This window comes from Pyrgilauda ruficollis, unplaced genomic scaffold, assembly GCF_017590135.1.
Source record: "Pyrgilauda ruficollis isolate IOZ18807 unplaced genomic scaffold, ASM1759013v1 scaffold10, whole genome shotgun sequence".
NCBI lineage: Eukaryota > Metazoa > Chordata > Aves > Passeriformes > Passeridae > Pyrgilauda > Pyrgilauda ruficollis.
This window is the reverse complement of record NW_024508101.1, coordinates 4,453,335-4,476,470: the sequence shown is the minus strand read 5'-3', so window position 1 is coordinate 4,476,470 and position 23,136 is coordinate 4,453,335. Positions and strand designations below refer to the sequence as shown.

Genomic DNA, 23,136 nt, shown 5'->3' with positions numbered 1-23,136 from the left:
ATTTTCTTCCTCTGAGTGAGCTGTTTTTCTTTTCTCCTCTTGCTGATAATGCACAACTAGATGGGAAATGGAAAGAGATGTCTGTGCATACATAGATCCATAGGAACACAGTCAGGAAATCTGATTTAGTGCTTAATACACTCCAGCAGTTTTTCTGGGATTGTGTAGAGCTCTGCACTGAAATAAAGCACTTTTTCCTGGAATAACCTTAAAAAAATGTAGTTACATAAAGTTTAGCTCACCTTAGTGCTCAGGGCCTTGGGCCGGGCAGCCAGCCCTGAGCTCTGCTCTGACTTGTCTGGTGCTTGCATAAATGAGGGCAATTCTGACCTCTGCTGTTGGCCCAAAGCACCACCAAGCTGCAAAAAAAATGCAGCACTCCCTGCAAAGGTTGTGTAAGCTTGGATGGAGGGTTGCCCCTGGCATGCCCTGCCTGTGCCCCCTCCCTGCAGCACCTCTTGGCTCTCACGTTTGGTGTTATAACACAGCTTACAAAACAGCTGAGTTTAAGTCTTGTTTCCTCCCCTTTGTGTGACAGGCAATCCCTGTCTGTTACTTATCCAGAAGCAGAACATGATGATTACTAAAAGCCGACATGGATTATAAACATGTTTTTACCCCTAAATTAGCAAAAAGCCTCAGAGTGCTTGGCAGGGAGGATGAGCAGATCCCAACATCCAGCACTCTCCAGCTGAGCAGTGGGAGCCCAGGGATGCTCCCTCCTGTAGTGGTGAAAATGCTGCAAGAAGAGTATGTGTCCTTTTCACTGGAAGTGCAGCTGGGCTGGGGTCAGCAACCAGCATGGTTTGGGAAAGGGGTCTGGGAAAATTCCTGCAGCTGCAATTATTCATAAAACTGCTGGAAGAGATAAAAGCTTCCCCTGATGGTTAGAGACTGGGATGAGATGTAAATCGTGGCCTTGTATCACAGAGTCACTGAATGGGCTGGTTTGACAAGACCTTAAAGCCCATCACAATCCATCCCCCTGCCATGGCAGGGACACCTTCCACTGTCCAGGCTGCTCCAAGCCCTGTCCTGCCTGGCCTTGGACACTTCCAGGGATCCAGGGGCAGCCACAGCTGCTCTGGGCACCCTGTGCCAGGGTCTTACCACCCTCTCAGAGTAGAATTTCTCCCTAATACCTAATCTAAACTTCTCTCTTTCTGTCTGAAGACATTCCCCTTGTCCTGTCACCACATGCCTCATAAATGGTCTCTCCATCCTTCTCGTAGGCTCCCTTCAGGTACTGCAAAGCCACAGAAGTAAAAGAGATGTCCTTTCTTTTTTCACTCACTCCATGTAGTTCTCTGCAGCCTTTCTGTCCCAGGCAATAAAACCCTGCCAGGGGCAATCTGCTCCAGCCCAGCCTCTTGGCCTGTGTCTCACAGGTGCTTTCATAACCCAGCACGTGCTCTCACACTTGGGGAGTGGGGGAGTTCCCCTGAACCTTGCCTCGCCTCTGGGGCCACAGCTTGCTGTGATCCATGGTGGATTGCTGCCATGAAGGTTTTCTGGGATCTCAGGGCAGGTTCAGTGCCATGGGCAGCATTGCTTTGGCTCCCAGAGCAAGGTGATCTGGATCTTGGAGAGGTTTGCACGTTTCAGAAATGCTGACATGTGTGGTGCACAGCAGCCCCCCTGGCACAGACACAGCTTGGGGACACTCATGCATCCCACTGAAACAAAAATCCTCCCTTTTAAAAAGCTTCACCCACTGCCTGCATCTCCTGCCTGGTTTGGCAAAAGCAGTTTTGGAAAGCATTCTGTTTCCTCCAAGGAAAATTGGACCCGGAGGAGCAGGGTTTATATGCAGTTGTTTGGTGTTTGATGTTTGTCTTGGAGCTTTAAAAACAGAATTCATGTGTTTAAAACATTCTTATTCTTGATCAGCTCTGAGGGGAAAAAGGGAGGATGCATGCAGCAAAAATCTATTTAAAGTATAGAATGTTTTGAGTTTGAAAAGGTTTTTGTGATTGTTTTCATAGCCCTTCAAAACCCTACATTTTGTATTAAAAAAAAAGCACACCTGTGCTTATATACTTTAAACTCCACTTCCACTGATTGAGCAGTTACAGAATCATTATTCTCTCTTTTAATTTCCATTTCAGAAACTCCGGCTGGGCACATTGCTGAGAACCTTCTCAAAGCCAAAGAAATAGCCCTCAATGACCCTCATGTACCTGAACAGCTCAGAAATTACTTACAAAAAGCTCTTGATGTTGCTCTTGGACTAGACCCTTACCTGGATGCAATGGCAGCTTCCAAGAGGTACAGATTCTCCTTTGTAGCCTGGTGCTTTTGTCTGTGGTGGGATGAATATCTTGTTAGATTTTCTGTCCAGAACATGCCAGAAACGTGAGGGACAGCAGCAGGAAGTGGAGTGAGACTTAAGTGCACCCAAACGTGTAGCAAAGCGTGCATGGATGTGTGTGTGAGCCCACAGCCTGCAGGAAAGGAGGTGAGAACAAAAAGCTGCAAGTGTAAATTTTTGGAGATATTCTCCCAACTGATTGCTGGCTGTGGCAGTGTCTGAGTTGGAACATACCCTGGGGAACACCAGCCTCCACACTGTGCTTGCTGGAAGGCTCAGAGAGTGAGCCCCTGGATCCAGCTGGTGCTGGGATAAATAAAGAGTGAGGAAAACCTGCACCTCTGGATCCACCCTCTAATAACAGCCTTTATATGTGGTTTTTATCTCCAAGCACTCAACAAACATTAATTAATCTGCTAACTAAATTACTCTGGTAACTAAACTAATTAATTAAACTAATTTAAGGTATCATTAATTCAGAAGTCCAACTGATACCCTCATTATTCTTTTTTGAGCTACACTATATTACCCAGCTGTGTGGGGTCTGCTAAACAATTCCCATTTATCAGTGTACATTTTGATATGTGGAAAAAGCCAGTTCTGTCTAAAACTGACAATGTGTAAACTGTTCCAGGCTGTGGATTATGGGAACGCTGAGCGTTCTCTCTGTTGCTGAAATAATAGCTGATAGTTGTTTGACTTACACTTGCTGTAGGATAATAGCTATACATTATCTTATTAAAGTTGTTAAAGCGTTTGTGAGGGGCAGAAAAGAGGTTATATGAAATGTTCTACTCTTTAAGTCTTGGATTATCTGACTGTGGCTGACACGGGTTATGAATTCTTTCTCATTTTACTGAGGAGCAGGGTGGGGGGGGTGGAGCTGGAGGAAAAAAACCACTGAAATGGCTCTAAATTCTGGCCCAAAGAATGATCACCATCCATTTCTGGTGGTTACTTTCTTCACACAGGGTAATCTAACCTGTCTGGAGGCTATGGGCTTCTTCCAGTCCTCTATTGCCTTCCCTGTGTAATAGGTAACATCTCACTTCATCCAGAGTCATTGTCACAGGCCTGACTTCTGTGAAATAGTATCTGGAGGCACCCTGCTTTCTGAGCACTTTGTGAAGAAAAACATTTTTTTCCCCTGTCTTATAAAAAAAAATTAGATTTTATGTATTTTCCCCTGTTCTGCAAAGAAACCTTATTTTTGGCTGGAACAAAACTAATAACTGTAGAACTGAACAAAACCTGGCCAGGGTAACTGGAGTAATTCACTCCAAAGCAGCAGATAGAGATCTATCTGGGACCAGCTGAAAATGGGAAAGGTTTGGGGTTGAACAGTGGGGAATTCTTTCCTTTGGTCCCATGTTCCCTCCTTCCCAAGCTCCTATGACTGGGGTGTCTGCCAGTACTGAGATGTTCTTGTTGTGAAATTAGGTTCTCTTAGGACTGGAATTTAGGATACTTGTGATGCTTCTGGGCTAATTTTTCATGGTCATGCACAGATGGAGGTTTTCCAGGAGTTCCCTCTTGGTTGCTGCTTTTTATTCTGGATGCTCAAATTTTGGTTATTATCATAATATCGAAATGTCTTTTTTTTTTTTTTTTTCCCCCAGAAAAACTTCACCTAAGCCCATCCCAGAGGATACTGAAGGAGGTGAAAGCAGAGTCAGGCTGCAGGAAACACATGCCTCTGGCTCTTTGAATGGCAAGTTGTTCGGCCAAGAGGGTAAAAATGCACCAGATTGGTGTAAAGGCTGTCACTGAAGTTGAAGCTATCATCCTCTACTTTGTCTTGAGTAAGGGGAGGATAAATGCCATGGGAATGCTCAGAAAATGTGGGAAATTACTTATAAAGAAATATATGAGCTTCCTGTGGGCTTTGATCTTCCTCTGTCGTGAGTTTTCCTGTACCCTGCCTTCCATGTGTATTTGCTCACACGTGCCCACATAAATGTGCTTTAATTCCCAGTGCCAGCCCCATCCCTCAGTGAACAGCAGAGATCATCACCTTCCTGAAAGAGAAAGGGATGGAAAAAGCTTCTGGTTTGGGCTTGGGATGTCTGATAGGGGTTTATATGCTTTTTGTGGTGAAGGTGGCTGTGGCCAAGCTCTGCACCTTTACAAGCAGAAATACCCAGGCTTGTATCCTCTTATGAAGCCTATTACACTAAATCTATTCCCAGATTCATTCTTCCCAGATGTTCTCATCTTTGGAGTAATATATCATCCCAGTGAAGTACTCTTATAATCTATTACACTAATACATTGTTCGAAGGACACCACTGATGATAAATTTCTTAAATGATGGTGCTGTCTAGGGATAATGACTCTAAGAGCAAATGCAAGGTAATGTAGTGATTTTTTTTTTTTTTTTTAATGCTGGATTCCAGAAAGAATATGGAGCCATCTCAAAGCCATTTTCATATGGGGGAATGTTAAAATATGCAATATTTCAAGCACTATTTAACAAGCACTTGAACAATAGCAGCATTGATGATAAAGGTTCTACATTTAAAATCAGTCCTTTTATTCTGTTGTCTTTTAGCTGCATTTTTAGGTGAAATTTTGTCAGATTCTGTGGTTAAACCTTTATTTGAGAGTGTTTTAAGATTAGAGTTTTTTAAATGATCACTTAAAAGGCACATCTAATTTTCACTGTGAAAAAAGGATAGTCTTTCTCATGGTTTTATTTTAAAATTTTCATTCTTGTCTTTCCACAGGCCAAATTTTTAGGATGTTTGTCCATATGATCAGAGCCAGGAAGATTTTATTAATCGGCAAGCTTAAAGGTTGCAGTATCCTTTCTATTGCAGAGGAATTGCCAGACAATGGCAAAATCTTTGCCTGTGCAGAAGAGCCGTACCTCGGAGTGAACAGCCAGGAGGCATTTGATTATTCCTCAGATGGCAAAAAGATAAGCATGCGAGTGGGACCACTGGCAGACACCTTGGAGGTAAAATCAGCTGGAAAGGGAGTTTGGGAGCTCTTGTGAAGAGCACATTAAAGAATTTCAGGCAGGTCTTATTCCCTGCCCACACGATGCTGGGTGGTGGCTCTGGTTTGCTTGAACACACTCTTGCACCGAGGTTATTTCTTATTTCCAATGTATGCTGGGGCAGCTCTGTCACACAAGACAGTTTTTCTCCCTTTGAACTAAAATCCTGCAGCTTTTTGATCAGAGGAATGACAGGCTCTCAATGTAGGTCGGTAGGCTTCAATGGCAGTTTAACTCAACAAGGGTTGGCTTTGTTTCGGGTCCCTAATTCCAAATATAACAAACAGGAAGAATGGATCTGTACCCTGCTGAGCCAACTTTTGAGAAGGACAGCTTTCTCCCAGTGTTCACAAGAGCTAGGAAACTCCTGGAGAAGTTTGTAATTCTGCCAAAACCTCTCACTATTTTTCCCCACAGCAAACTCTTCGATGAATTAGACCCCACTTTCTCACTTCCAGAGCAATGTGATTAGCCTCAGAGAAACAATGCCTTAGCTGGACTTGTTTCATTCTGACTGGTGACTTTGTCCCAAGACAGAGAAATCTTATGATTGCTGGCAGCTCACATTTAATTTCAGTTTATGGATCTCCAGGAGGCTGCTGTGGGTCCAGCATGAGACAGGTGGTGCCCATACCAGGTTCATTAAAAAGCCTTCCTATTATTAACACAAATCAATTTGATCTGATTTCATTTTCAATCAGGATGTGTCAGTGTGAGCTTGATTGTAACTTTATTTGCATTAGCAGACACCATATTTATTTCTAAAATGAAATGGCCAGGAGCTTTCTGACCTCTGGTTTTCATGACCTCCAAGTTTGATAAGAAAGAAACAAAGAGCTTTGCAAGTATACGAAAAAAACCGAAATGTTACAGATCACCTGCAATGTGCAGCATTTAAAATCCCAGCTCCCCGCAGTGAGTGTGAAATTAATTGAATTGCTGTTGCTCTCTAGTGCCCATTCTGTGCAACTGACTTACTGTGACTGAATTAAAATATCTAGAGGCAGGCAGAGTACATGCTGTGTAGAGATTAAAGAAGGGAGCAAAGACATGAAAATTAAATCCTTAAAACAGAATGTTGCAATTGATTTTATATCCTCCAATTGCAACATGAAGGCACATCCTGACCCCAGTTCTGCAGGTGCTCAGAACTTCAAATACCTCTTGGAGCTGCTGGGAACAGAGATGCTCGTGTTTGGCAGGAGAGCTCCCAGCATGGGGACACCTTTCTGAGCAGGATTTCTGCACTGGGCTCTGAACTTTTGCTATTCAGTGTGGCAGGCGTTTTGTCATCAGTATCAGGACAATCAGGACTGTCCTACAGGTTTAATCCACAACGGCTGTAAATGCTGAAGCAATGAATTTGGTGGCCTCTCTGGTGCATTTGCATTTTGGGCTTCTTGAGGGCTGCCCAGCTGGAGTGTGGCAGCTGCATGGGATGCCTGGGGATGTGGAAGAGGCTCAGCCTGTGGACAGCATGCTGCCTTTCCCCTCCCAGATACCAGTGTAGGCTGGAGAATGAGCAGGCTTCCTTTGCTGAAAGGCAGGAGGACACAGGCAGGAGCTGGGGGAGGGATGGCACAGCAGAGCTCTCACAGCTCAGCTTCGCAGAGGAGGTGGAGAACATTTCAGTCCCTCATGGTCTGTGGGGAGGCAGACCTGGCTAACATTTGCTGAGGAGCACAGTGAGGTTTAGAAGAGCTGGATTCTGGTGAGGATTGTCCTTGCTGCCTACGGAGTCTGCAGCCCTAGGTGTCATTCTTGTCCCGGTGTAGAAGCAGGAGGGCAGAGCTGGTCACCCACCAATTGCTCTTTGGAGGTGTCTGATGCAGCTTTCTTGCTTGGTGATAATGGCTGAATCTTGCTTCTAAGCTGAGTACAGCAAGGCAATTCTTCTGGTTATCTGCTGCTCCTCAAATTTTCACAGTAATACAACTCCTGGAAGCAGGATTTGCCTCACTGCCCTGGCCCATTCAAAGCAAGAAAATGCCATATGGTCAATAAATTAACTACCTGTCAGGGGATTCCTTCTCTGCTGCATGAAGATGTGATTCAGTGTGTCCAAACTGTCAGAAGAAGTATGATCTCTCCCTTCTGGTGTAAAACTAGTCTACCCAGGAGCTGCATCCCAGCCTCAGGTATCGTCCAGGTGCTGCAGGATGTGTCCAGGGCTGCCCCCACAATTGCTTCTGCCCTTTACAGGAAGCTGCCAGATCTTGCAGCAGTTGCCATAAGGATGCAACAAATCTGTGCCAGTGCACCTCAGACAGTGGGGCCATTATGTCACCCCTGTGGCTTTGGCTCTTTCACCCAAATCCATGGCCCAGCAGGGCTGGGAGCGAGCAGAGAGCAGAGCAAAGGCAGCACAGCAGTCCATGGCACCACCTTGGCCAGGCTCTCTAAAGCCTCTCTGCTCCCTTGTGTTATCACACAGCACAGGTGGGGTTGGCCTGTTTGCCTCCCCCTTGTCCCAGATCACAAAACATCTGGGATTTTGACCTGTCAAGGGATGATAAGTCTCAGACAGGAGCCAGAGAGCTCAAATACACAGTAAGGTTCACTTGATACCTGAGGGCACGGTGATAAAATTCCACCTTCCCCACACAGGAGGGACAGACACTGCCAAGCTGGGTGAGGTCCCCAGCAGAGCAGAGCTCACACAGACCACAAATCCTCTGTGCCCAAGGGCTTCAGGAATTCTACATGGTATTTTAAAATGTGGACTGAGGGGAAGCCTTTCTTCAGGTTCAGTCTCAGGTACAGGTGTTTTTGGTGGGAATTAGCTACCTATTCGATGTGTCCTGGGCCAATGTTTAAAACCATTGCCCAGCAAATCTTCCCTGAAGTCTGAACTCTGTTGAGCCATGCCTGGATAATGTGCCTTGCCATGGATCTGCTACCAGCAAGAGCCTGATCCTGCACAAAGAGCTTCCTTCAAATCCCAGTGGATTTTGATGAACAATGGATGCAGGATTGAGTCTGGAGGGAATGCAAACTATCAGGAAATTATTCCCATCCATTATTTTGATCCTTCCATTTTCAAATTGAAAATGCAACACAAAAATAACACGGTGTTTGCAGCCAATTCTGCTGATTGCAGGGCAGTGTGGAAGCATGTCGGGGTTTGCTTTCTTCTTTTTTTCCCTCCTGTTAGCAGACAGAATAGGTGAAGAGGTTGAGCTGCAGATCTCATTTCTCCTGTTTTGCTGCTTGTGAAGTCTGCCAACAGAATCCACCTTGACAAAGTCAAGGACTCTGCGTTTAATGTTGAACTGAGTGAATAAATTATGCATGAAATTGTGTCGGAGTCTCTAGTGTGCTCTAGAATTGCTCCTTTTGATATGAAAGGTTAATTCAGAAAGGAGTCCAAAATAGCTGGAAATTGTGGGGATAAGTGGATAGTATTCACTGTTGTGAGCTGTTATTACTAGAAATTGCATTCCCTCTCTGGCTTCCCTAGAGATTTTGCTTTGCTGGTGAATATAAACTGTTCTCAACAGAATAGTGTTTAGGAGTAACAAGAGTGTATGTCCACACACAGTAAAATATTCTAATGGTGTTTTAAAAGGAAACTGTACTTTTTCATGTATTCTCTGCACCCCAAGGATAGATTGCTATTACATTTAGGTCAAGAACAAGGCACAGGAAAGGTAATAAGTTTTGAGTACATCTTTATTACAAATATGCTGACTGTATGATCCATATCAAAGGAACTGGGCAGTCATTTTTTTTCTGATTGAGTTTGTATGTGCCTTATGAGAGTGTTATCTCTGATCAGGACTCCAATCAAGTTTGCTCTGAGCTTTGGCAGAAGATTCATTCATGTTTTTATTTGGGATGTCCTCTCCCTTATCTTTTATGCTGCTGTGCCCTTTCTCATGGTCACTTTTGGTACATCTCCTCAACTGAATGCAGTGTTACACTTTTTTTTTTTTAATCTGAAAGGAAATTAATGACTCACTGTAAGCAAAAGCATTAATTTTAGCCAAGTTTGTTCTGAATTAAAACTCTTATTGCCATCTGTTACCATCTATGATGACTCTGTAGCAAGGAGCAGGGATTGCACTGTAAACACTCAGGAAATTAGTTTCAGCAGGATATTTTGCAGGCAGATTATTTCCTTCTGGATCTCAGCTTTCCTCACAGTTGGAGGCATTTGGGCTCTGCCTCTCCAAGAAAAGGACAATGGCATCTCCAGAGTGCTGTGAGGTCCCAGGCAGGGCCTGGCCCAGTCTGTGCTGGGAGGGCCAGAGTGTCAATCGCTCATTTTAAACCCCCTCATCCATACTGGACAGCATGGAGTTGTCCTTTCCACCACTGTACCCATCTTTCCAGTGCTTGGCTCTGCAGATAGAGCAGGTCTTTTATTTTCTGGCTGTTTTTGTCCAGCAGTGGGTGCTGGCAGTGAGGAAACCCTCTCCAGGGTGGTGTCCTGGCCATGGTGACCACCTGCCTGGGTGACCTGTGTATTGCTAGCCAAGGGGCTCCAGGAAACAGGCATTTTCCTCTCCCTGTGGCTGTCATCCTGCTGTTTAGAGGCTGCTCTTAAGGTAAGGCTGGTTCAAGGAATTTCATGGATTCCTCTTATAGCCCTGGAGCTGTTTCTAGCTAAATATGGGAAACCCAGCAGCAATTATGAACCTGTGGAAACAAGAAGCTCAAATGATGGCAGGTCCCAGGACAAACTCAGGTTATGCCTTCCATGTGTCAGGTATCTGGATGCCCAAGTGACCTTTCTAGCTGGTCATTCAGGACTCAGTGAAGTGGCAGAAGAGAAATGCCTTAGAAACCATGGCCTGGCACACCCAAGGACAAGCCTGGTGTGCCCTGGTTACACATCCAACCCAAGCACCCTCCTGGGATGGATGCTGTGATGTTGAAAGGTGGTTTATCTGTATCAAAAGACAGATAAGAAAGAGATAAGCTGTCAGCAGGTAGGCAGTACAGAAAGAGGGCTGAAATGAGAAGTCCAGCTAATATCCAGAGAGCTGCACAACTCCATATGGACCTAATGAAGTCAATGCATAAAAGTGAGATTCTTTTTCATTAGGGAGCCATCCCACGGAGCAGGAGTAACATATGTTCAGCCATGGCCACATCTGTTTCTGAATGTCTGCCCCCCACCTCCTCCACCCAGGAAGGTTACAAGTCAGAAAGTGGTGATAAGTCATGATAATTACTTGAATTTGGCTTTGGCTCTTCTCCCTGAGGAATGTGACCTCTAACCCTCTTTGTGATGGGCTCCTGCACCCAGCTTTCATCTTCTGACCCTTCCTGAAGTACCCACATTGGACAGACTGACTGAGGTGCAGCCTGATGTAAGATTCTCTTCCACAGTAGCAAAAATGTCCCTGCTGCTTTCCACCGACGTGGCTCAAGAGGGAACCAGGGCAAGATTTTATTGTTGGTCATGAAATGAAAAGCTGAATCCCAGGAATCCAGATGTCCCAGTTTCTCCTACATTTATAATAAACCAGCATATATTTGGCCTTAAGGTCTTCTTTCATTATAGTGTAGTGTGTCCTAGATGTGGTCTCGTGAATGCTCTCAGCAGAGTTTCTGTGCTATCAAGCATCCACAGTGAAATGTGACTATCCAGGCTTAATTCCCCACCACTAACAAGCTCACAATGACACCAGTTTGCACAACAGAGGAGTTCAGAGCTTCAACAATCTACTTTCCTTGATTTCCTTGTCTGATCCACACACTCCTGCCTCAGAAAGGCTCCTGAAATCTCTCTTTGGGAGCCATTAGCCTTACTTACTCCCAAAACCAAACCAGTTTTTCACATTCTGTTGCCTTTGTTGATGCTTTTGCTGGTACTTCCCAAGGGATGGCTCATCACTTGTTGTGCACAATGTCTCTAAACACAAAAGGGAAATCTGGATGCAAGAAGCACATTAAAAGTCATGGTAGAGACAGTGACTTCTGGAAAACAGAACTGTTTCTCTTTTCCCTTGAAATGCAAAGACTTGAAAGCATTTCTGCTCCCTGAGATAGGTGGATGAGCTGTTGTTTCATTGCAACGCACACAGATGCAGTTAAATAGTCCCAGATGGAATCTGAAATATTCCATAGCAGCCTCTTGGGCAGCGAGTGCATTAACTGCCACAGGAGAAGGCTGTAAAGGCTCCCATCTGGTCATCCATCAACACTTTTATACATTATCATCAGCAGCCTGCTTGGAGGGAAGGTGTGCCACATTTCTGAAAATCCAATTAGATGATAGCAGCCAGTTCTCTTTTATCCTCTCTGTTGCTGAGCCATCCAAAGCATTTTCTTAGATTAAAGAAACATCATTTTCCTTCACAGGGGCTATGCTGCTTTATCTCTATCATGACCTGTTCTTTCATGTGCTTTATAATTCCATATTAATTGGGATTTCAACCTTTTTCCTGCTACTGAAGTGGGACACACTAGTTTGCAATTCCCAGATCTGCCTTATGCCTCCTTTTTTCCCCAGACTGATATAATTGCCACTCTTCAATTTGTTGATAGTTGCTCTTTTGAGAGTAGAGAACTTGCAGCACCTCAGTGTCAGGGTTTGATGTCAGTCTTACCCTGATGGATCAATTTACTTTGACTCAGGGTATGCAGGTGTTTCTGCTGTGACTCTCAACACCATAAGCTGGGACGAGCCATCCTCTTTTATATCCTGATTTTCCTTGAGAAGTTCAGAGATTCATTGCTGAAGAATTGTTTGCAAAGCATGGAAAGCTCCCAAGATCTCCAGAAGCATTTCTAGCAGCGTTACCTTAAAAGAACAAGTTTCTGTCTGGTTTGGGGTTTATATAAACAAAAAATTAATGGCAACATGTTAAACTTTCAGGTAAATAATGAGTGTTTTCTCCAATATAATTTTTTTTTCCCAGGCATTACATGCTGAGGACGAGCACTTTGATATAGTCTTTATTGATGCTGATCAAAGGAATGCTGTTCAGTACTACAGCTTTGTCATGGATAACCACTTGCTGAGCATGGATGCAGTGATCTGTGTAGAGAATACACTCATGAAAGGACAAGTCTACCTGGAGAACGTATCAGATGAAAATGTACTAGCTGTCAGAAAATTAAATTCAGTGATTAATTCAGATCCTCGTGTTGAGCAGGTTAGTGCAATGCCATTGGTTAAGGTGCCCACAGTGCTGTATCTATGGATTTTGCAAAGTACTCTTTAAAATACTTCTTTTGTTGGTGCCATTATCCAAAGGACCTAAAATGAACTCAGATTTTATTATAATTCACCTCACTTGAGCTCTAGGTATGAGTTTCTATATTCAGGAGTGGTCCCTGCTCTGTCTACATCTCATAGTGTGTTAAAGGCAAGATAAAAGGAGAGCACTTAAGAGTAAATAATCAGCTCTACAGCACAGCTAAAGAATCACCACTCTGCTTTAAAGGCTCTGGGGGCTGTAGGGCATCACCAGCACAACAGGAGTCAGCAAAGAGAATAACAAGAAGAAGTAATAGGATGCACAAACAATATGTTGTGATTTTAGAAACTGGAGAGACAAGATTGCATTTTTTTCCCTGGTGTTTGTGTAAGCAATGAGTTTGGAAGAGGAAAGGGAGCAAATTCAAATGCCTGAAATATTTGTCTTGAAGGGAGCTCCAACTAAAGAACAGGAGTAGGGGAAAAACTACTGTGGCCTGATGATTATCCTTCATGTCAGTGGAATTTGGGTGACAGAAAGCCAGGTACCAATCAGATGTGTTGTATTTGCAGGTGATTTTGCCTGTGCAGAGTGGACTGAGCCTCATCCGAAGGAGCCCTGTGCCTCCAGATGCAGTGATTGAGTCCAAGGTGGGTATTTCCTCTCTGTGAGCATTTCTGGGAATATTTTGACTCTGCCAAGGACAAGGACAAAAATAATTTTCAGAGGTTTGGTGGCAAGAGCCCAAACATGTGGCACTGTGATCATGGGTTTAGCAGCTAAGAGCTTGGCACCCTTTAGCATCACCAGTCCAGGGTTGCACTGAAGATGAATTCCTTGCAAAGCCTTTCAGATCAGCTGGTCCTGTGATGAGTCTCTGGAGGGACTGGTGTGCTGCTCACCAGGTGTCTGTGCCTGGTGCTCTTCCATCCTTCTCATGCATGGGAAGATGGAGCTGAGGACCAGCTGTAATGAACCAAAACAACATTTCTGAAATAGTTCATCTTTTTGCTCAAATGCAGCACAGGATGTCCTCCTGTGCTCTCTGAGCTGGATATTTTTCATGGCCTTACATTTTGCTTGTCCTAAGGAAAAAATGGTGCTTTTATCTTTCTCTGTTTTATGTAGTGGGCATCATCCAGCTGTAATGAAATTCCCATCTGGAATCTTAATGGCCTACCTCAGTAAACCCAGACCCAAACATGCTGGTTGTTTTGCAGTTTTTGAGCACTCCCAAAGCTATACCCACTGGTAATTCCTGGCATTTCAAACTCAATATTTTAAACATCTTGTATTTTGCATTTTGATTCCAGTCAGGGGGAAATGATGTATGGCAGCTGATCAGATGACAGCTTGGTTTAAGTTATTGGCTGATATCTTTATTTGTGCACCAGCCTTGTGAAGATATTTTGATTGCACTCTACTTGACCCAAATCCTGCCTTTGGAACCTTGTTCTTAGCCTCTTAGCTGAGCCTGAGGGCAAGATTGGGCCCTGGGGATGAAATAACTACAAGACTTGATCAGTCAACTTCTGAGACTTTGTACCCAAGCCAGGCTAGGAAATGCCATACACTACTCTCCTGAAAATGGAATGGTTGTGGCATCTCCCTAAAGCACAGCCCTTCTGCTCCATTGTCTGGCACCTTAGTGCTGTGTTTGAGCTTAATATCTGTATGGATAAGGGGGCTTTTTGTCTTGAATTAGTGATGCTTTTTGTATTAATTAATGGGCCAAGAAGACATGGATCCCTGCTCAGGGTGTTTGTGCTCTTGTTTCAGACAGAAGTGGTGAAGGACGATGTCTTCTGGGGCTGCAGCCGGCGCCGCATCCTGGAGCGGCTGCGCTTGGACGGCAGGGTGGCCTATGTCACAGGAGGAGGGCAGGGAATTGGCAGGGCCTTTGCCCACGCCTTGGGGGAAGCTGGGGCTAAAGTGGCCGTGGTGGATTTGGTCCTTGCCAAGGCAGAAGCGGTGGCGTGTGAGCTCAGCCTCAAAGGTAAGCGCTGAGTGTGGTGGGCGCTGTAATGGGGGCTTTCCTCCTTCAAACCTGACACTACGCTGCAGAGCAACCACTCCCATCCAGCCCTGGTGGGGAAGTGGTTGGAATGGAGGATTTTCATGCCATGGGCACAAAGCTTCTCCTGACCTGTCAGTGTTGTGCCAGCAGTCACTGATACCACACCATCTGCAAGAGTTATTTGTCAATATAAACTCTTCTAGAGAGGCAAAGTGATCCAAACAAAATTCCTTGCGAGAAGTGTCCAAAGTGGCGAGCCATTGCTGACAGGAACAGAGAAGGGTCACCCTGCACAAGTGAGATCTGAATGACCAGCACTGGACAGAGATGGTGCTGCTCAAAGTAAATCATGCAGGCTTCACTATGGGTGAATGAAAGATACAGCCTACAAACTCACCTACACCCTATTCCAGACCCTCTTCCTACCACGAGCCAAAACACCAAAACAGGGTAGTTGTATTGTCAGTCTGAATCTCTCACTGTGCTCTTTAAATTGAAGACAAATAATTTTTCAAGCCCTCTTTCAAACATGTATTCAAGGTCAGGTATGGGAACAAAATACTGACAGACATAATAAGTAAAATCCCAAATAAGAGGTAAAATCTTCTACAAGCCACTTCTGTTTTAGCAGTAAAAACAGAAAATGTAACATAAAATCGAATTTCCTCCTAGAGCTGTGCTAAACTGCAATTGTAAAGGGGAAAAAGAAAACTGGAAATATAATTTTAATGATAAAAGAAAGGAAGTATTACTCATTTTATAATTCATTCTGTGAGATTACACCTGAGCCTTCTTCAAAGTTCAGTACTTCATTGTCTCTAAAGATGGACAATTACGCAGGAAATTTTCACATTCCCTCCTGGATAAAGTCAACAGTATTTTTTTCCACTCTGACTTCTGCCATTAGAAACCATATTCTCCAGCAAAACCAGCCCCTGCAGATGTATATATAGCACCCAGTCTCGGGAAGAGACAAGGTGTCATTCTGGTTCGGTTTGGGTACCATCCTGAGGCTCCCCAGAGAACATTTAAAACAAAACATCCCTGTCTGCACAACCCCAGCTCTGCTAAGCAGGAGACGCTTCACATGGAGTGTCAGTGCAATGGTTAAAGCTCTGATCCCAAATAATGACCCAGAAGAAAGTGTCCAGCTCCTATTACAAATTCTTGAGTCATCCAGTCCCTCCTTCCCTGAAGCTTTTATTCACCAGAGCCAGATGGTTTTGGCACAAAGTAGCTGTGCCCTACACCTTTAACTCTCCTTTTGGACATTGTTTCCCTGGGAGATCCTGCATATCAAGCAGAGCTGTTCAGACAGAAATGGGCTACTTGATAGAGCCATGAGACTTTGGATGCCAACAGCCTATTGGAAAATGAACTTAACTCATCTCCAGGGCATTTTCAGTAGGGGTTTGATCATCTACCCTTCAATGGCTGCCCTACATCTCTGCTCCTTCAGCAGTGGGCTGCCAGCCTGGAGGAGGTGGGGGGTTGTTCCAAAATGCAGTCGGAGAGGTCATGAGGCATATATTATATAATATAATATAATATAGCAAATATTATTGCAGTCTAAAGTAAAGAAAATCTCACTTCTCACTCTTTACACATCTTTATCCTTTGAGGTCAAATATTATCTATCAATTTGACCAGTGCAGCTGGTCAGGGCACATCTCTTCCATCTCATGATGGGTTTTGAGGTTTTGAATTTATTGTCGCTCCCTGTTGGAACAACCCCCAAACTTTGTAAAGCTTTTGTGCAAGGGAATTATATCCAAACGCCCGTTTTTGGAAAGGATCTGAAAAGGTCAGGTTTTCAATCTCTTTCTCTCCAGAGGTAACTAGAGATTCTAGCCTGGACCTCAGAAGCTTTCCCTTGAAAACTTTTTGTTGAAATCAATGTTTCCATGAAACATTTTGGCTTCAAAGAAGTATCATGCTCTGTTGGAAATAAATTTTGACAAAAAGGTTCAGCTAGCTTTACACTCAAAATATTCACATGAGTAAATTGAAGCAATCATAACATTAATACATATTTTTCCTGCTGTAATAAGGACAAAGGGGCTGTGATTTTTTTTCTCTGTGGCTGTAGATCTCTAACTCAAAGTTGGAAGCTCAGTGCCCCAAGTCATTCCCATACTGATACTTTTTCAAAACATTTTACTTAGCTTGCTTAGAGCTGCTCTGCTTCTTATATCAAGGAGCCCTTTCCTGCCTTTTGGGATGGTGCCATCATTTCATGATGAGTTTTAAACATCAGAACGCCTGTGATCTCAGTTTTAGCTTTGTTAGACAGCTCGGGTGTACGTCCCTTGGCTGCAGGGCTCTTTGTTTTTAGATCCTGTGTGAATACCTTTTTCAACAGTTACTAATGGATCCTGACTGAAGAACCAAAAATGATGAAACACAACCAAAAAATCCTAAGGGTTACCTTCCACTACACACACCTCTGTCTTCAGGGGGAATCACTGCCTGTACCCTAAGGGAAGAATTAGTCTAATGGGATTTTTAAAATGTGCATTTTCACTGTAAACTATGCAAATGCCTTGTGCAATGTCACTCCTGATCTTCCTGTCTATATGCAACATGTTACTTCCATTTATACCGAGACACCAGACATGAAGCCCGTGGCAGGGGGACGTGTGTTTGTCCCTGCAGAAGGACACCTCAGGCATATCCAGCACAGTGATTTTCTTCAGCACAGAGCCCCTGGCCTCCTCTCCTGCCCCCCTCATCACAAACCTGCCTCCATGAGCCCCACAAAAGTGAGCTGAGCACTGTGGAGGTGCACTGGCCCCACCTGTGCTGGGTGTCTTGTGTCTGTAGATTTGAAGCTATTTTCCCATAGTTTGTTTTATTTATTATTTTTAACAGGTGGTTTGAGAGGACAGTGGAGGGACAGAAAGTGGTTTCCTCCCCCTCTCAGAGTGCAGGAATATCAGATAAACTGATTAACATGGAGTGTGGGACTCTGGTTTGAAGTGAGCTTGGTTTCACTGTTTCTTCACTAGACACTCACATGTGGCACCTTTTGTCTCATTTTTATAAACTGACCTATAAGATGAAGCTCTAAATGGGGTGAGAGTTGGAGGGCAGGTGAAGAGTCTTTCTGTTACCATTAGTAACACACTTGCACCCATTTTATCTGTAAACTGAAAAAGGAAGATTGCAGCAACTCCCTGTGCGTTACATGTCTTGATAACAATTAGGAGGAGCAACAGGGGCTGTCTGGCTATTATTCTTTCAGCATGTTTAACATAAAACCTGCCATAAAATAAGAGGTCTTGTTTTGTGGCAGAGCATGCATCCATTTTTTATTTGTCAGTGTTTTTTCTCTGCCATGGAAATCAAGAGAATGGTGCCATCACTGAAAGGGACAGGAGCTCACATGCCCTGGCACCCCAGAGTGGCATCACCTCGGGCTGTGCACTCTGACAGGCTCCTGGAGGCACTGGAGATGAGGAGGAGCTTTTCCATACAAAGGCCTCTTTCCTGTCATTTTTTCACACACACACCACTGGGCAATTCCTGCTTTGCCTTGCTTTCCTGGAAACCTCCATCTCAGCTTCATTTTGGGAGAGTCTCCTCCTGGAATAGGCTTATCCCTTCTTTTAAATGTTTAATCAGAATGATCTAAAATAGGTACCAGTGTGGAACAAATTTGTCATTTATATAGAAGAAAAAGATCTTGCTTTAATAGCTGCAACTTCCTTTCCAGACTGCTGATCATGGTCCAACCCCAGTGGTGCCTCCCTCCTTCCTTATTTAAGACCCATTTCACCACAGCCCTTACTGCTGTAGCCTTCTTTGGCTTTGAGGATGGGTATAATCCCAGTGGCATCAGGTGCCTCAGCAGGTTTCTTATGCTGTCTAACAATAAGGTTATTTAAAGCTGATTTTTATGATGAATTAAATGAAGTTATTTGCAGATCAGCCCTGGTGCAAAAGTCAATGGCTGGATTATTTCAGGAAAAAATGCAAAGCTTCTTCACGTTTCAAATTTGGTAAATCACTTCCAGATGTTTGCTTTATTCTGGCAGTGTGATTTGCAATAAATAAGTCACTATGACTGCCATACCTGTGCCCCTGCAGGTATTCCCACTTAGCTCCCACCTAAAACTGGTTTGGTTTGTCTGAGGCTCCCATCTCTCTGCAGGCTGCAGCTCACCCAGAGGGCAGTTTGGGACAAATTAATTTGATTTCTGCAGCATCTTTGGGGGGGACCTGGCATAAGAAAAGCCTCTGTAGAGTGGCTGGGAGCTGGGGAAGCTGCAGTTGAGGGTTTGGACAGAAGATGGTGCAGTGTTCCAAGCTTCGTCCTGCCCGATGGCAGCCGCGCTCCCGCACCTGGGCTCCAGGCTGCTCTCCAGCAAGCGAACCTCGCAGCAGTCAGCAACTTTACAAAGGTATTGCCGTAACAAACACACGTTCTGCTACTACTCGTGGAGCAATGAATTAAGGTGGAATATATATATATACACATATTCATATATAAAATACAGCCATATATAAAATATCTCTATATATGTATGAAAAAAACAGAAAAAAAAATAAAACAGAATTTTTTTTTTTCCCCCTGTGAATTCCCATGCTGACTCCATCACTCTTATTTCAATGCAGGCATTAAAAGCCTTGCCCTGGCAGCAGATGTAAGCAAGCCTGAGGATGTGCAAAGGATGGTGGATGCAATCGTGGCTCGCTGGGGCACAGTCCACATTGCATGCAACAATGCAGGAATCAACCTGAATTCTGCAAGTGAAGAGACTTCCCTGGAGGAATGGGACAAAACTTTTAATGTTAATTTACGAGGATTATTTTTGTGCTGCCAAGTAAGTGTGAAGTACTGCACTGGTTTGTTTTGCAAATGTGTACTAATAGTCTAAGTATTTACTTTATCTCATGATATAATAGCACTTTATTAATAATTATCACAATAAAATTGGTCCTAGTTTTGGTGGAGTTTAGGAGAGATTTGCTTTATATTAATTACAGATTTTGGTCAATACATTCAAAAGCAGCAGGTACTTCTTGGCTACCCAAGCCCAGGCATTAAAGAATGGCCAAAATTTTTTTGAAGGGTGGTTACTTGAAAACCAGAAAGCTTGGAGGGGGGAATTCCCAACATTTGAGATTTTTTGGAAAAAATATTTCCAACAGTGGAGAGGTGTGAAATGGCAATGGGATTTTTCCCTGCATCAGCCATTTTTATACCAAGTTTTTATATCAGGTACTTAAAAAAAATGTGTTAGCACATCAACTCTTCTGAAAAGACTAATTTATTATCATGTCATTATTAGCACAATCACAGAAAGGGTCACTGGTCTTTCCTTTAATTTCTGTCACAGGCTGCAGGCCGCATTATGCTGAATCAAGGATATGGGAAGATAATTAACACAGCATCTATGGCAAGTTTAATAGGTGAGTGATGAGAGCTAACAGTTGTGCTTCAGAATCCATATTTTAATTACTACCGATGCTATTTGAATCAATTAAACCTGTATTGGGAAGGAGTAAATCACTGACATTTCGTATTAGAGGAAATGTACTACAAAATTTTTATTGATATCATTTTTCAACATTTATCTGTCCTCAGTGTTTTAGAGCACTTATTACTTTTTATAGAAAAGGCGGAGCCACCTTCTCTGACTCTGGAGCAGATACCAGAGGAGAGGTGCTGCTCCCTCCATGCTGTTCCAGGCAAACTCCTTGGGAAGCTGAGCCCACAAGATGCTTACAAGCCACCCAAAGGATTTTGTGCCAATATTTTTCCTGGTACCCATGGGTTTTATAACATTCTCATTGCCAACAGGTGCCTGCACCAAGGCTGCTGAATCAGCAGTGTCATCAAAAGGACCAATAAACCATTGTAACATATGGAATGAAATCCCTACTGCTGAGCTAATCTGGAAGGCTGCTGAGCTGAAGCCCATGTAACAAAAATTGATCAATTACACAAATTAAGCATAGCCCTTTAGGAATTTATTTTATTGGTCTGGACATCTGTTGCAGTATTGTCCAAATCCAAAAATCAAATGGTGCCTTGGGTTGCCAAGTTAGGCAAGAAAATCTAGTAGCTATAAAAGTACAACTGAAAACCCCTGTATTAATATCGTGTCCATCTGCTGAATGTTACATAAATATGCAGTCTTTTTATTTTCCTTTGGAATAATGTTTATTTTTACTGTGCCCAGTTTGACATTCAATGTCATTCTACTCAGTTTATTGCACAGTAACTTTAAATGGTTCTTCAAAAATCCATTTATAATGTTGTTGTTAATATTTTTTCAAGTGTCTTTACCAGCTGTTTTACTTATGCTTAAACACAGGCACCCAACTTTGTAAAGTTACAAAAACTCCCCAAGAAAAGTAGTTCTGAAAAGATTGTGAGGCTTTAAATTTCAAATACCTCAGGCTTTCCTGCTCTGCTCTGAGCAGTTGGGCTCTGGTCTGTGCTTGGGCTGTCACCATCCACATCATTGTCACAAAGCAAAATTTCCTGGGATGTAGTCCCTCCTGGAGAAAGTTAGGAAGCTCTGGGAATTGGCACAAGCTGGGGATCTGCTGGTTTGGCACACACCTCCCAGCCTTGCTGCAGCCCAGCAGTGGTCTGCTCTGCTTAAGGAGAGGCTTTTTCCAACTTTTCCATGGGAGCTTGGCACAGCTCTGCTGAGCTGGGTGGTGATGCCATTCCAACACAGCATCCATCCCAGCCCCAGCCTGGAGCTGCTCCTCCTTGGCTGGTGAGCCAAGTCCAGGGGATCACATTTGAGGGCAGTACCTGTCCTGGAACAGAAAAGAACATTGGAAAGCAGCCCTAAGAGCAACCTGGAAGGGTCATCCCAAGATGCATTTAAATGTCAGTGAAAGTTAATACATGTTAGGCCAGAAGTTAAGAGATGGAGAGATGTGTTTACCTTCTGAACCTGTTTGAATCTTGGCATTGAGAAAATCTAGTAGTTATGAAATTACGACTGAAAACCACGATGTTCATATCATGTCCATCTGCTGAATGTTAAATAAATATGTTGGTTGGTTGGTTATTTAAGTATGTTGGCCAACTGGCATAGTATGAAATGTTTCTAGAAATAGTTAGGGGATATTTTTTTTGTTGTTGTTGTAGGTTGAGTCCTTCCTCAGAGATACAGGAAAATGAGGAGACACTTAGCAGGATAGGGAGGTTTTTGTTTGTGATTTTTCCAGATACACTGCTCAGAATCAGCTTTAATTAATCGAAGATAAGCTGCATACATTTTGCATATGTGCATTTTGATTCTGGTGTTCCAATGGAATTATTCCAGGCGTTCGCTCCAGCAGCAGCGGCTCGGCCGTTCACACAGGTGTAACTCAGAGCTGTAATTTTCACAGTGAACATCTTCAGGGGGAGGTGGTCTGCTCTGCTCTGTGTGCACCTCTCACTAATACTGTGTGGCTGCTTCAAGGTCAGGCTGGGAGCCTGATGCACCAAACAAGGGTGTGACAGCAGTGTCAGGTTGCTGTGGTATAACCCCACGGCTCTTCCCTCCCACCAAGGATGGGAGAGACAATCTAGGAAAAAAAGGTGAAACCCGTGGGTTGAGATAAAGACAGTTTATTAGGACAGAAAAGGAGAGGTAAATAATAATAAGGAAAAAAGAACATAAAAAACAAGTGGTGCACAGTGCAGTTTCTCACCACCCACTGACAAATGCCCAGTCAGTGTACCCAGCCAGCTCACCCCAGTTTTGTTTTTCAGCACAATGCCATATGATTTGAAATTTCCCTCTGGCCAGTTAGAGTCAGCTGTCCTGGCTGTGCCCCCTCCCAGGTTCTTTTGCCCTGTCTAGCAGGGCAGCAGGAGGCCCTGAAAAGTCCTTGATGTAGAGTAAGACCTGCTCAGCAACAACGAAACCATCAGTGTGTTAACATTATTCCCATCCTAAATCAAAAACACAGCACTGTAACAGTTACTGGGGCAAAAAAAAAAAAACCCCAAAACAGCCAAAATCAGAACAAAGGTGCTTAAAACATAACACAGCTGATGTTGGCAGCATTTTTATCTGCTTTCTCCTCTAATCTGTCTTGAATAGGAGTGAGTGCCCTCGCTTCCCAGAAGCCTTAGCAATGCAGATTTTTTGGTGACACTGCTGGAGGCATGGCTTTATTCACAAACCCCATTTTGCATGAGTTTGGAGGGTTACAGATTTGCTTTTCTCTCTGTAAGAGACCACCTTAGGTAAGGGAAGAGGAGGTGATATGGGGTGCTTAGCTGCAGAAATCCCACCCAATGCCAGAGATTCACAGCATCTGTTGGCTTCTCCTTGAGTTCTCCCAACTAAGAGGGGCTGAGTGTCTCAGCAGGGGAAAACTTCATGCCCCTACTTACCTTCTTCAGATATTCTTATAAAGACAAAAGTCCATGGGAGGACTTTTGATAGCTGTGTCCCATCACCGAAGTCAGAGGCTGATTCTTGTGGCTTGCAGCACCTTGTTCTCACCCACATGCACTGCAGGTGCAGAGCCAGTGCCAGAACTCCTCTCCTCTTAGCAAGTGATCACCAAAATGATTTATCACAGACAGACATGTTTGGAAAGTTTAGCAAAGAACTGCTTTTGGGAGGTTACAAGGTTAACTACCGAAGTTGTATGTAACTTGGAGCTGATGCATGGCAATTAATCA

At 43.8% G+C, this 23,136-nt stretch overlaps 1 protein-coding gene across 1 annotated transcript in view; it reads left to right on the top strand.

Annotated features, from left to right (window-relative positions):
* Nucleotides 1-595: 595 nt before the first annotated feature.
* Nucleotides 596-23,136, top strand: part of LOC121350570 — a 30,708-nt gene continuing 8,167 nt past the window's right edge. Inside the window, exons 1-9 of the mRNA XM_041461997.1 lie at nt 596-788; nt 2,109-2,268; nt 3,931-4,043; nt 5,131-5,270; nt 12,185-12,421; nt 13,039-13,116; nt 14,246-14,462; nt 19,101-19,309; nt 19,826-19,898. Of these exons, the coding sequence (XP_041317931.1) occupies nt 596-788; nt 2,109-2,268; nt 3,931-4,043; nt 5,131-5,270; nt 12,185-12,421; nt 13,039-13,116; nt 14,246-14,462; nt 19,101-19,309; nt 19,826-19,898 (1,420 nt within the window). The remainder of the gene's footprint in view (nt 789-2,108; nt 2,269-3,930; nt 4,044-5,130; nt 5,271-12,184; nt 12,422-13,038; nt 13,117-14,245; nt 14,463-19,100; nt 19,310-19,825; nt 19,899-23,136) is intronic.